At 39.9% G+C, this 14300-nt stretch overlaps 1 protein-coding gene across 6 annotated transcripts in view; it reads left to right on the top strand.

Moving 5' to 3' along the window:
- cacna1aa (calcium channel, voltage-dependent, P/Q type, alpha 1A subunit, a) overlaps nt 1-14300 on the top strand; it is a 117848-nt gene that overhangs the window by 21756 nt on the left and 81792 nt on the right. For all 6 annotated transcript variants that reach the window (XM_077212926.1, XM_077212925.1, XM_077212930.1 and 3 more), the window contains exons 2-3: nt 5565-5670; nt 5862-6001. In XM_077212926.1, coding sequence (XP_077069041.1) covers nt 5565-5670; nt 5862-6001 — 246 coding nt within the window. The remainder of the gene's footprint in view (nt 1-5564; nt 5671-5861; nt 6002-14300) is intronic.

The following is a 14300-nucleotide window of genomic DNA, read 5'->3' as shown; positions in this document are numbered from 1 at the left end:
GAGAATCAGAAATATATTTCTCCATGGCCTCCCTCTCGGGAACAGACAGAGAGTAAAGTTTGCCTTTGGGCGGAGACGTACCTGGCAGTAGATCTATAGCACAGTCATAGGGACGATGCGGAGGAAGAGAAGCAAGAGAAGCAGCTCTGGACTTACTGAACACTTCCTTCAGGTCGAGGTACTCAGCGGGCACGTTTGATAAATTCACCGACTCCTCCTGCAAGACAGAACAAGACAGAGACGAACCAGCAGACACTGAACAAGATGCAAAACACTCCGTGCTCCAGGCAGAAACAGAGTTATGTCCCCAGTCCACCCTGGGATTATGCTGCACCAGCCGGGGGTGACCGAGGACAATATGAACCTGAGGGGAGTCCATGAGGAGAAATGACAGTTCTTCAGAATGATTGCCGGATGTGATGAGTGTTATCTGACTGGTGGTGTGAGATACTGTGGGTAACTGTTGACCATTGAGTGCATTGACTGCGATCTTGTTAGTGAGTGGTATGGTGGGTATCTGAAGCTGTTGTGCAAGTGACCAGTCCATAAAGTTACCTTCTGCGCCGGAGTCGAGAAGAGCTTGGCAGTTATGTGACTGAGTTGCCCACTCTAATCTCACCGGGAGGAGGGTGGAAGAGGTTTCTGGATGGAGACCCCGCCCAAAAGGATCCTCTTCCTCATTTCCGGGCACGCTCTTTTACTGGGCAATTATTGAGAAAATGTCCAGCCCCGCCACAGTAGAGACACAATCCTCGGGACCTCCTCCTCTCTCTCTCCTCCCAGGAGAGCCAAGCTCGACCCACCTGCATGGGCTTGTGATCGTCGACGGGGCTGACCGCTTCACGAACGTTGAGTGGGGCGACCCCAAAGCTCCTCTGTGTAGGTGCCGTACGAGTGTGTAGTTCCAACCGATGCAGGCGTGCATCCACTCTTAAGGCCAGTTCGATCAGTTTATCGAGCTTCTCTGGCAGGTCCAGGGTATAAATCTCGTTTTGGATGCAGTCAGCCAGCCCATGCAGGAAGATGTCCCATTGTGCCTCCACGTTCCAGCGGCACTCTGTGGAGAGGGTGCGAAACTCAATTGAATAGTTGGCGACGGATCTTTCTCCCTGGCGGATGTCTGCGAGGTGGCAAGCCACCTCTCTGCCTGCGACTGCCCGGCCAAACACCCTCTTCATCTCTTCCGAGAGTGCCGCGAACGAGTCACAACAGAATCGATGATTTTCCCACACCACCGTCCCCCATAGCGCCGCCCGCCCTGACAGCAGTGTAAGCACAAAGGCCTTCTTCGAATCTTCAGTGCAAAATGTCTGGGGTTGGATAGCAAAAAACATAGAGCACTTGGTCAAGAAAGCTCTACAATAACTTGGCTCACAAGAATCACTCTCCGGCGTCGGCAGACGCAGCTCATGTTGACGTACGGGTGCAGGCGGTGCGGGGGAAATCGGCCGTGGGTTGGGCGGAATGGGCTGTCTCAGTTGTTGAACCTGTTGGGTGAGCCCAGACACCTGCGCTACCAATGCCTGCACCGCTCTTCCAGTTGCAGCGAGATTCTCTTCCTGCTGCTCCATACGGGCTGTGTTGTGTGCGAAGTAATCTGTGACTTCAGATTCACCTGCTGCCCCCTGCATGGTCAGATCGTTCTGTAACGAATGGATAGAGGGGACAATAGCAAGTAAAACAGATCTTTATTAGAATAAATAGCACCAGTCCCAGAGTGAATAGTGAAGCAGACGAAGTTCTCAGTGGTAAAGGAGAATCGTAGATGCAGTTCACAAGAGAGGTGTGAAGATCACAAGATCCTTCTCAGTGCGGCGGTAGTCTCCGATGATGGTGGTGATGACAAGGCAGCTCAGGCTTGCGTGGACAACTCGATCCGATGGTCAGGCGTGAAGTGATGAACCCAGTGTTGGTGAAGAGTGAAGACATAAACTGCAACGGCAAACCTCCAGACGAAGACAAGGCAGGAACCACAGGGAGCCGAAGAAACAGGAACACAACAGGTAACATCCACAAAACAACGATCTGACAAACACAAGACGCACAAGGTGAGTATAAATAGGCAGTGGTAATGCACAACACCTGTCGCTGATAACCCCAGAGGATAATCAGCGCCCACACACACATACATTCATTCACAAATACACACACAAAGCGCAAGGGGGCGTCAATGAATTACTCAACCGTGACACGAACAGGAGGGGGGCCAGAGCAAATTACAGTGCCTGACATTGTACTTGCGAGTTCACACACCTCTGTAACGTTAATTTTACTGATCTCCGACTGGCGAAGGTGAACATCATTAGCATTAGCCAGCACTTTTAAATTTGCTTTGATGTCAGGCGCTTTGGCTCCTGGCAAACACGTGACTATGGTGGCTGGTGTCTCTATTTTCACGCTCCGTGTATGAGAATCGCTAATAACTAGGGCACATTCAACAGGATTCAGTGGGTGTTACACTGAGTGGGGAGAATCTATTTGATGTTGTAATCGGATTGGAAGAGCAGTGTTTTGCCCCGCGACTACAGCGTCTCACTGACACCCAATTGCCCTGCTGCACCGGCTCTACTTTAACCTGAACCGAACAATGCACAGTGTTCTCTTAGCTAATCGCATCCAAAGTAGTATCTAAAGCCCTTGCACTCTTACAATTAACCTCAATTAAAGTTTGGATGCGTGTCTCTAGTTCTGAAATCTTCTCCGTCAGCCTGACTATCTCCCTGCATTTATCACATGTCAATCCTGTGCTGACAGAGAAGGCTATGCTATACATGTTACTTGAAGTGCAAGTGACAAAAAGAGGAGAAGATGACATGACTCACCGAGTTTGTTTGACTGACTGACACTCACCACAGTTGTTGGATGGATTTGTAAAAGGAGCGAGCTAAATAAATAAGAGCGCACTGATGGCACACCAACAGACTAGCGAATTGCTAGCGAATTACTAGCGTGTTGTGCTAGCAACGATTTAGATGTAAGGTTAATATGTGATGTTGAGTAAGTTATATCTAGCAGTATAAACAACAGAAAAATGATAGTAAATAATGATTCAAAACAGAAAGATATAAACAAAAGCTTAAAGACGCAAACCAACTCAGCAGCAGCAGCAGGCAGGAGCCTTGAAGACAAGAGTCTTTTTTCTTTTTCTCTTGTCGGGTAGCAATGATTTCAACTGCATTTACAGCCAAGTTTTATTGAAAGTTCATTTGGCCAGTGGTGAACAGTGTTGGGAAGGTTACTTTGGAAATGTATTAGGTTACAGATTACAATTTACCCCATTTAAAATGTATTAGTAGTGTAACTATTTCAATTACTTTATTGAAGTAATGTAACTGATTACATTTGATTACTTTTCTAAATTTCCAATGACTGTTTTCAACTGTTAATCATTTTCAAGCATTTAAACCAGGCAGGGTTAACCTTACAGTTAGTACTCAAGACTGATTACTGTTGGACTTTCAAAATCCTTCATCACTTGAATCGGCCACCACAAAATCAGACTTTAGCACCTCTTTTTACTTTGAGATTGTTCTGAGGTAAAATACAGATTTCTGGATTAAACGGTCTTTAAATTTCCAGCACCGGAACGCATTTTTATCACTCGCCATGGTGGCAACTTTCAGTCAGGTTGTAGCCTATAGGTTTCAGCGGCAATGTGGATTGATATAACCTGCAGACGTGGTGTGCTACAAATTCAAACAAAAGAGCCAATCAAAAGCATCAGAATAGCATTGCTTTACTAAACAGACTTAAAGTGCCAGGAGGCATCGTGCACATCAAAAACAGGCAAAGCAACAAGTTTATATTATTTAACATACCCTAGCTTTTACAGAAAATATTCAGATGTAACCCCTTTTGTAATCTTTAACATTTTCAAAAGCAACTAATTTAATTACAAATTTGTTTTCTTAGGAACTGTAACGGATTACAGTTACAATTTATTTTGTTACATAGTTACTCCCAACACTGGTGGTGAAATATCCCTTTAAAGTTCCATTAGCTTGTTGCTTTGCTGACAGTCAACCTACTGTATAAGATACAAAGCAAGTCACCTTTATGGAATTTGCCATGATTGCATATAAGCATAAAAATACACAACTCACAAATAAAAATAGTCAGTTTTTAATTAGGTAGTTTTTGGCATTGAATTATCATTTTTATTGATATTTATCTAAATATTTTTGCACTGAGCTCATAGCAAAGTCTTCTGGGATTATGTTATGTAGTCATGAAGGATGCATGCTATTCTGCTTTAGAATTAGCCCAAAACGAGTGGAGCATTTGTATTGGAAGTGAGTCTACGATGAATTAAAATTCACTCTATTTATTCTCTAAATGCATAGTATTGATCTTATTGTAAATAAATCATCAGTGCATATGTTTAGCACAAAAAACGGCAACAATTAGATCAGCCTCCATCCAATCAACAACCAGTGGATAGAAAGCCTGTATTTTTTTTTTTTTTCCGTTTCACACAGATGTATGTCACAATAGAGAATAAATAATTTGTCGACTTTAAATTGCCGCCTGCATTGGCAGCTCACTAGGTTTTGAAACCGAGCTTGTGTGTGTGACAGTCCTGATAGTCGTATCCTACCCACCCTTAAGTTCTGTGTTTAGTGAGCCAAAGAGGCATGTCACTTTAAATCACAAAGGCGGCTCTAACGTTCTAGGCTCATACTGACTCTCTACACACATGCACATACACAAATTGGCCTGCAGTAAATACAAGCGGCGAGTGATGAGGTCATTTAAAGCATACAGAATCTGCCTGACTCATACTCCTCCACTGCGTGTGTTACTTCAGCATGAATAGCAGCTTATTTGCCACAGGCTCAGCCAGCTGCTCAAGGAGATGATGTGAGATGTTGTTTGGCCCATGCTGGGTGAGCATGATGCTACATTTACTATTTGAAGCTGTTTCAAAGTGAGGTGGGACTTGATTCTCAGTTGAACTCGGCAAAATCACTTCTGTATTTGACTTGACCTGTATTTAGCACAAGAGGCTTAATGTGATTTTGCTAAGTAATCCATTTAGGGCGACTGTTTGAATGTCTGCCCTCTCAGAATCAGATGTATTGATTCTTCACTGATGTTCAGAGAGTCTTTTGCTCATAAGTTTACATACCCGTTGAAGTGCATGTAAGATTGAATTTTCGAAAAATAGAATAAAATCTTAATTAGTTCATAACACTTTTTTTAACTTAGTGCTGCGCTCAAGAAGCCTCAAAACATATTTACATAGCTTATTCCAGAATACAAAATTATAACAAAATGTACGAGAATTATCCTTTTCCAATTTGTATATATTATTGTTATATTGTGTGTTGCTTCCTTTTATATTATTGTTATTATTATTATTATTATATCTTATTATATTATATTAAAGTTTTAAATGTGAAATTATAAATATGCGTGTATTATAAATATTTATATTTTGTCTTATGTCTATATCATTCATAAACTAAAAGCAATTTGTACAAACCCATATATTCTGAAAGGGGTATTTAACTGTAGTAACATTCATGTTGTTTTAAGAGTTTTCCTTGACCTGTGATTCTCACTCCATTTGAGTACATGATCCTGGCTACCATCATCGCTAACTGTATTGTCTTAGCCCTGGAACAACACCTTCCAGATGGGGACAAGACACCTATGTCAGAGCGTTTGGTGAGTTGCAGTTGTGTTTATCAGTGTTTCTTTGTTTCAGTATACTGTAATACCAGAATCTACATAATTCAACAGAAAACACAATAACTAATTGGTCTCTGAAATCATTATTTTTTAAGAAATACAGTGGTTGATTCCTGTTTACACACTCTTGTTTCTCTTTGTCCATTCCTTTGTCTTCTCTCTCACAGGAGGATACAGAACCTTACTTCATTGGCATTTTCTGTTTCGAGTCAGGCATTAAGATCTTGGCCCTGGGCTTTGCCTTCCACAAGGGCTCTTACCTACGTAATGGCTGGAATGTCATGGACTTTGTAGTGGTGCTTACTGGGTAAGTCAGAACAAACACATCTGCATTCACTAAGAATAAATTGCACCTACTGATACAGTTGTTTGTCACACTGCATAGTTTTAGCACCCGATTCATTAGGAATTATGCAAATCCAATACTAAGGGACATTTCTAAATTCTCCACACCAATTTCAATGTCACAGCAAAAACCTGTAGGCTAGTAAGCACACTCATTTTTTTAAGAAATAAGTTCTGTATCAATATTTGGAGATCTTCTGTCAAATATGACAGTATTTGAAAGCATTGTGTTGGTACTGATACTGCAGAAAAGTTGGTATAGATCCTTTCCACATTTCCAGGGATTGTGTTTTCTACTTTAATGCCAAGGTAATATAACACAAAGTACAGCGTTATAATAATAAAAAATAATAAAAACTTTACTACATTTGCGATGTTAATGTGGAATATGATAACTGTGGAAATGCATCATCACAGTGTGTGAAAAGCGTTTATTGTTATTACTGTTTTACTGTGAAGTAATTTTGCTGTCCCTGCCACATGCTTTTTGAGAGTAGTAATAGCAATAATTGCACCAGGCAGATAGAACTTACTTAGGCACTCTATAATGATCCTATTTAGCTTAGAACAAGGTGTGTTTGTGCTGAAAAGAATGACAAAGACTTAATTTTGATACACCTGATGCAGATTTTACATTTACATTTATGCATTTGGCAGACGGTTTTATCCAAAGTGACTTACATTGTATTTTAAGGTAAACATTACATTCTTATCAGTTCTTGCTTTCCCTGGGAATCAAACCCTTTGTGTTGCAAGCACCAATGCTCTACTGTTTGAGCTACAGGAAAGCTTAGATAATGCCTGGTTAAACTGGATTAAGGGTGGTTAGTGAATAAAACACAGGTGCAAAAGTGGTGCAACTGTTTAGTGAATTTACCCAGCAAGCTCTTTTAAATGTCTGTGTTGGTATTTTAAATATACAAATAAGCCATTTGAAATATTGCCTACTGTTATGGTCTGTTTTTAAAAGGGTTGATGGGTAAATGCTTTTTTAAATTTGGAATATTTTACGTGAATTCTGCATGTGTTTGTGTAGACGTGAGTGTATGTGAGGTTTAACCGCATGGCAAGTGATGTTTTTTTCTTGACCTAATGAGCTCATGGTGAGCTAAGATCAGAGCAGCTCTGTGGATACAAGCAGTGAGGACACACTACAAATGTCACCAGAGAGAGAGAGAGTTTGACAGAAAAAAGAGAACCATACAGAAGAAAGAATGATTGGACAGCACAGGGCTGTAGACAATTATGATTTTTGCAAAGGAGGAAGGAAGAGTATAACAAGAAAATGATGGTTAGACACTTAGATTTGCTTTAGCATGTCGAGCTTGCAGTATACTTATTTAAAAACATGAACAATATAATAAACAGAACAATGTAATGCACAAAACACACGTTTTTTTTATTTTAATAAGTTGTATTCCCATCCAAGCCTGGATTAAAAACATATAGGGACCTGGGGCTGTAGCAAACCTAAGAGCCCCCTTCATGGTAGCCTTTCTTGGTGCCACAATGTTTTCTACTACAGGACTAATTTGTATAAAAAAAATAAAATACAAAAAATCTCCAACACAGAGCGAGTAAGCACACATTCCAGGCTTTAACACATTAAAAACATAAATGCATTTTCACTAGATATGAGGTCAAAGCAAACAGATTTACAAAAACAGCAGCGACTTTTGCACATTCGTCTACCGTAAGGAGTTTACTTTAAATTGTTTTTAATAGTCAATGTAGTCTGCTTCAAAAAGGGGTAATGTGGGAAGATTTCTTGGCATATGTGAGGACCCTGGCTGCAGAGTTCTGAATATATTGGAGCTTATGTATTGTTGTGTTGGGTAAGTCATAGAAAAGAGAATTGCAGTAGTCTAGCCGAAAGGTAATTAAAGCATTGACTAGGGTCTCAGCATCATTGATATTTAAACGTAGACCTGTAATATTCTGGAGGTGAAAGAAGGCAGATCTGGTAAGTGAGGAAATGTGAGGGAGTAAGGAGAGAGAAGGATAAAAAATATACCCAGGTTTTCAACAGTGGTGGAAGGTCGAATCAGGACATTAGTAATGTACCGTACAAATTACATTGTCAGCACAGAGACAGGATGTGAACCATCGAGAAGTATATCAGTTTTTTCAGTGATGAGTTTGAGAAAATTACTCATCCAAGCATTTACTGTATGTCATCAACACAAACCAATATGGATTTGGTGGGAAAAGGAGCATTGCTTTGGGATTTGGGAATTAATGAAAAGTTGGGTGTCATCTGCTTAGCAATGAAAACTAAAGCCATGTTGGTTGATAATGTGACCCAATGGAAGCATGTAGATGATGAAGAGTAAAGGCCGAAGAACAGAACCCTGGGGAACACCTTTTGAGACGGGGTGGTAATGGACTTAGACTGATGTTTTGAAAGGTACTTTACGGACTGCTCAAACTTCCACAGTGCATCTGTCTCTGAGTTCTGTTTGATGTCCGTGATCCCCAACGACTCAGTCTCCCAGAAACTACGCAACTGTTCAGTCAGTGCTTGTTCCTCCACTGTTTCAGTTGTCACATTCATTACAGAGATGGAAACAGTTCCTTGAATTAACCATCCGAATTTGCTCTCTACAGCCACAAGTCCATTATCCAGTCTTTCTGTGTTTCCTGACACAATGTTCCAATAGTAATCTCCTCCGATGACAATTCCAAGACCTTTCTGTTCCATGCCTCTCACAGGGTGATCCGCAACTTGGAGTCCTTTTGCTTCAAGAGAGTTTCTGATTTCTTCGTTTGCCATTTTAATGTTAGATGAACATACACTTGGGGTTTCTAATAATTCAACTTTAACAGACACATTTGTTTTTAGGTTTCTCAAACTAGCCTTAACCTTTTTTACTGTCATTATTTTGCCATTTACTGAACCAAATACGTGTAGCTTAATTATTTCTGTTCCCACTACTGGTAGGTTCAAAGCTTTAGAAATATCTTCACGGATAAAGCTACGTTGACTCCCCCCATCTAACAAACATCTAGTAATTTGGCTTTGTCGTGGCGTATCTACCCAAACGGTTGCAGTTTGTAACAGCACTGCTCTATCATTACAATCACCTGGCGAAACTGAACATTGAGCTTGAGCAGTATCTACCTCTGGGTTTATCGTTGTTTCTCGTGTCTGGGTTGACTGTTGGTTACAAATTGTTTTATAATGTCTTTTGCCGCACTGTGCACATGCAATACCGTACGCCCTGCAATTGCGCGCAATGTGTCTGGGCCCTAGACATACAAAACACCTGCCTAATCGTCTAAATTTTTCTCTTCTAATATCCACCGTGGATTCAGTACAATCAGTAGAGCTATGATTAGGCTTACCACAAAACAAACAGTCACTATCATTCAGACTCGACATATGGAATGCTGCGGCAGAGGAGGCTATGTTTCCGGCAATGTACCTTTTCGTTCTGCGCTCTGGCGCGCACTCCTTGTCACTTGCAGCATTCCTCCTTTCCTTTTGAAACACTTCTTTCTTCTGAATGAGATTCTCAGTTCTTTCTCTGCTTTCCACTTCTTTTTTCAGAAAGTCCATCAACTCCTTTGCTTTAAGAACATTGTCAGCTTCTGATTTAGTAAATTCGAGAGCAATGTCTTCTGGAATAATTTTCAACAAGATAGGACATAATAAACTTCCATAGGTGTCCGCTACTACACCTAGTGCGTCAAGGCTACGCACCTCTATCTCACAGTCATCATACAATTTGCGCAAAGCGCTCACATCAGTTGCTCGATTTACGGGAGTCATGTTCAGTAACTTATTCATATGAGCATTAATCACTAGATCTTTACGGCCAAATCGGATTTTAAGCAGATCAATGGCAGTGTCATAATTAATATTAGACAAAGCGAGGCCTGTTACTGCACTCGCTGCAGTGCCGGTCAAAAATGATTTCAAATAACTGAATTTGTCAGTCTAGCTCAAACGTTCATTATCACGGATGGTTGTTTCGTACTGACTCCAGAATCCTTGCCACTCACATATCTCCCCAGAAAATTTCGGAATGACTAACGTGGGAAGTTTGACTGTGTCTCTTCTATATGGTCCAGATCCAGATCCACGTTCACTCTGTCCAGACTGGCTTTCTACTTCTTCCATGCGCAACGCGCGTTTCACTCTTCTGCCCTACAAAGGCTAAGCGCAGTAACTACACATTTGAGCTAAGACTTCTAATGGGCTTTATGACATGTGTTCTGTCTTGTGAAAAAATATCTGGGTTAAATTATGTTCCGTTTCGGAGATGCATTACCACTAATCTACCCATAACATGTTTGACTGGCTGGTATAAAAACTTTAAAGGCCCTTTTCTCCGTTTCTTTGTTTGCGTAGTTACTGCACTTAGCCTTTGTAGGGCAGTGACTTGTTCTCCTCACACTTATTGCATCCATATACTCCATTGCTATAAATATCTCATCTTCCAAATCCCCTTCTTCAGTTACTGCTTCAACATTTTTGTCATGTTCTATGAGAATCTTTTCTTTATCTTTCAACTGATCAATTAATTCCTCTAGTTTCGCAAAACATGGTTCTTCTTTATCCAACTCACCATCAATTTTCTGATTGAGTTTTGTCGTTGCAGTTCGCATCTCTCCCCGCTTTATCTTCAATCGCTTTAAATCCGCTGGATCCATGACTTAAGTTTGAATTCCCCACGCAGCTTCTTTCAAACAATTCTTTACTCCCGTTCAGTCTTTTCCCCCTTTTTCTTCATAAATCCTTGTAATCCCGGGTTTCGGTACCAGTTGTTGGGTACAAGGAAAGATTTCGACCAGAAGAGTTCTTGATGCTTGAATTTACTTTATTTTCTATTATTTTACAACTCTAAGTTGCGTTGGGAAAGGGGAATGGGAATCATTGCAGTATGGAGTCTCTCTGTGCCCTGCACGTGTTCCACATCATAGTTCCTTTATCCTAAGAAACTCCAATGAACCACGCCTACTACAACAGGTTATGTCCATATATGGAAACGTGCGTCACACGAACCCCTAGGTTGAGGGAGCGTCTCCATTTGTAAAGTTATGTAAGCTACAACGACAATTGATTAGGGACATGCAATATAGCCATAACAGGGGGTAAGGCCTTTAAATTGGAATAAATTAATTAATCAATGAATAAATAAATGACAGAACCAAATAATAATAGATATTTTTGAAAATACTTCAAATGTGTTTATCAACTTTAATATTGCATTATATTGCATGCTTTATTTAATATTTTACTTCAATTAAAGTTTATTAGAATGGAACATGTGCTGTGTGGATTGAATTTCGTAATTACCATTCTGTACAGTTTACCTCGACACACTACATGGTCGGAGGTATTCAATCTGGTTTCAGCTAGGTTCACCACAGAGCCTTTACTGTTCACATATCATGTTGTGCTCATGTTGAATTCAAATAGATCAAGCAACTTGCACTGGTTATTGCAAGGGAAAAATAAGTTGTCCTCTGAGATGGAAGGTGCATACTCTTCTTGACGTTGAGCCTCAACCCCAACAGAATGTGAGACAGAATGACATCTCGATGCCAAACTGCCATCTGCTCGGATTGAGCTAAACTCAACCAAATCGTTGATGTAATTCAATACGCGAATGCCCTGGAGTCTCAGTGGAGCCAGAGCTGCATCCACGCATTTCATGAAAGTGTGGGGTGATAAACCTAGGCCGAAGGGAAGAACCCGATAGTGGTACGCTTCGCCCCTGAAAGCAAACCTGAGGAACTTCCTGTGATGAGGATGGATGGGTACATGGAAGTACGCGTCCTTCAAGTTTATCGTGACAAACCAGTCCTCGGACTGAATCTGTGACATGGTCTGTTTGAGTGTAAGCATCTTAAACTTGAGTTTCTGAACCCTGCGGTTTAGTTGGCACAGGTCTAGAATAGAACGCAACCCCCCATCCTTTTTTGGAACAATAAAGTAACGACTATAAAACCCTGACTCCCTGCTGGGAGGAGCAACCCATTTCTATAGCCTCCTTTCGTAGAAGAGTCTGTACTTCTTGCTCCATAACCAGAGCCTGCACGGGGTCCACCACCATAGCGAGAACCCCTAGAAATCTGGGCGGATGAGAACCAAACCCCCCATGTAAAGAGTTTTGTTTGAAAATGTATTTACTTATTGTTTAGCCCTGAATTTGGCGTGAACGAAGTTGATGTTGCACTTTCAAGATATTCAGAACGGTGGATGCCAATACTGAGGCTCAGATTCTAAAATAGTTCATGTGCACCAGATAAATTTTAGATTTATTTTAGATCGTATGAGTTTCCTGTTCTGCATCTGATGATAATGATAATCGTTCAAAAGTTTAGGGCAGTTAAGGTTATTTAATGATTTTTTAAAGATGTCAATTATGCTCACAAAGGCTGCATTTTTTTTTACGAAACATACAGGAAAAACAGTACTGTTGTAAAATATATTATTTCCATTTGAACTCTTTTCTATTTTAATATATTTTAAAATGTAATTTCAACCTGTGATGGCAAAGCAGAATTTTCATTACTCCAGTCTTCAGTGTCACGTGATCGATTATAATATGCTGATTTGGTGCTGAAGAAACATTTATAAATACTGAAATTAAAGAAATAGAAAGTATAAAAGAACAGGATTATTTTGAAATAGAAAGTTTTTTTTTTTATGAAAAATATCTTTACGGTCAAAAATATCTTTACTGTCTTACCTGAAACTATTGAATGGTATTTTATGTTTCTGGAAAAAAAATACTGTGAAATTGAATGTATGTTATAATGTCTGCACTGCCTATCATCTTGCAGTACATTGCTTCTCCAGCATGCATGTTATAGCCTTTCCATCCCTCTCTGCGTACATCAAATTCGCTCAAATATCCAATTTAGTTTGTAATTTAGAGAACTAGGACTGAAAGGAGAGGTGCTAAAAGATTGGCTCAGGCAGATATTGCAACTTTACCTACAATCCATTTAGCTTGATTGATCAACCATTGTAGCTCAGTTAGCATGATTACTAACACAGAACTGCTGGATCTCATGCGTTGTTTTTGGTAGTTTAACGCATGGTGGGTGTTGTGAAAATTGAAAAATGTGCAGGAGGTAGATGTGTGGCAAAAACATTTATCATGTGATGTGCTCTATCACATCAGCAGTGAACTGATTATCAGCTCTGTCATATTCTGAGTTGTACTGAAGAGGGGTAGAAGTGCATGTAGGTGTGTTTAGTGAGTTTTCGTGTGGTTGTGTTATTCTAAGAACCTGGTGCCTTTTTCAGTAAACTTTTGTAAGATTTTAAATGTTTTGTTAGACAAATAAATGTGATGAATAGCTACTTTAGGTACATTTAATATAAATAAGTTAACAAGGGCATATAATTACGAGAAAACAGGGTTGATTCTAACAGGATTGACATTATAAGCCTTGTGTTCAAGGTGAAATTACTTCTACTTTTGAATTACCAAATTTTACTGTACAATGTCATTGTTGTAGTTTTGGCATATTAAGCTCGTCCAATTATGTAATGCCTAACAAAATGAAATATGAAGTGAAAATATGTATAGTAAGTGTCATAATTATTTTAAAAGGGACAATATGATGGTAACAGGATAGATGAGAAACCTAAAGACACAAGTCTTATTAGTACATTGTCAACTAAAATCTTGAAATATATAAAAATAAAATGCTACTTTATTACAAAATGCTATTATTATAATTTATTATTATGTTAATTGTAAATTTTTATTCATTATTATTTGCATATTTGATATAGCAAAGAGAAGTTGTCAGACCGATAATAAATATTCAAAATAAAAAAATGTCGAAATTGTCTGTATTACACAATATCATTGTGTATTTTTTTAAGGTTACACGCATAGGTGTTTGTTGTCTTCTCTGTGTGTTTATATGTGTACGTACATAATGAGATTCTCCTGTTTGATCTTTCAGAGACTGTGTGTGTGTGTGTGTGTTTATATGTGTACGTACATAATGAGATTCTCCTGTTTGATCTTTCAGAGACTGTGTGTGTGTGTGTGTGTGTGTGTGTGTGTGTGTGTGTGTGTGTGTGTGTGTGTGTGTGTGTGTGTGTGTGTGTGTGTGTGTGTGTGTGTGTGTGTGTGTGTGTGTGTGTGTGTGTGTGTGTGTGTGTGTGTGTGTGTGTGTGTGTGTGTGTGTGTGTGTGTGTGTGTGTGTGTGTGTGTGTGTAAATGGGTCAGAGCTGCAGTTGGCTGCAGTTGGGAGGAGAGCTATAGCCCTGTTTGCTGCAGCCATTT

Source organism: Siphateles boraxobius, unplaced genomic scaffold (assembly GCF_051911475.1).
Source record: "Siphateles boraxobius isolate OS27281-9 unplaced genomic scaffold, OSU_SipBor_1 66, whole genome shotgun sequence".
Lineage (NCBI taxonomy): Eukaryota > Metazoa > Chordata > Actinopteri > Cypriniformes > Leuciscidae > Siphateles > Siphateles boraxobius.
The sequence above is the reverse complement of the archived record's forward strand: the minus strand, read 5'-3'. Positions and strand labels throughout refer to the sequence as shown.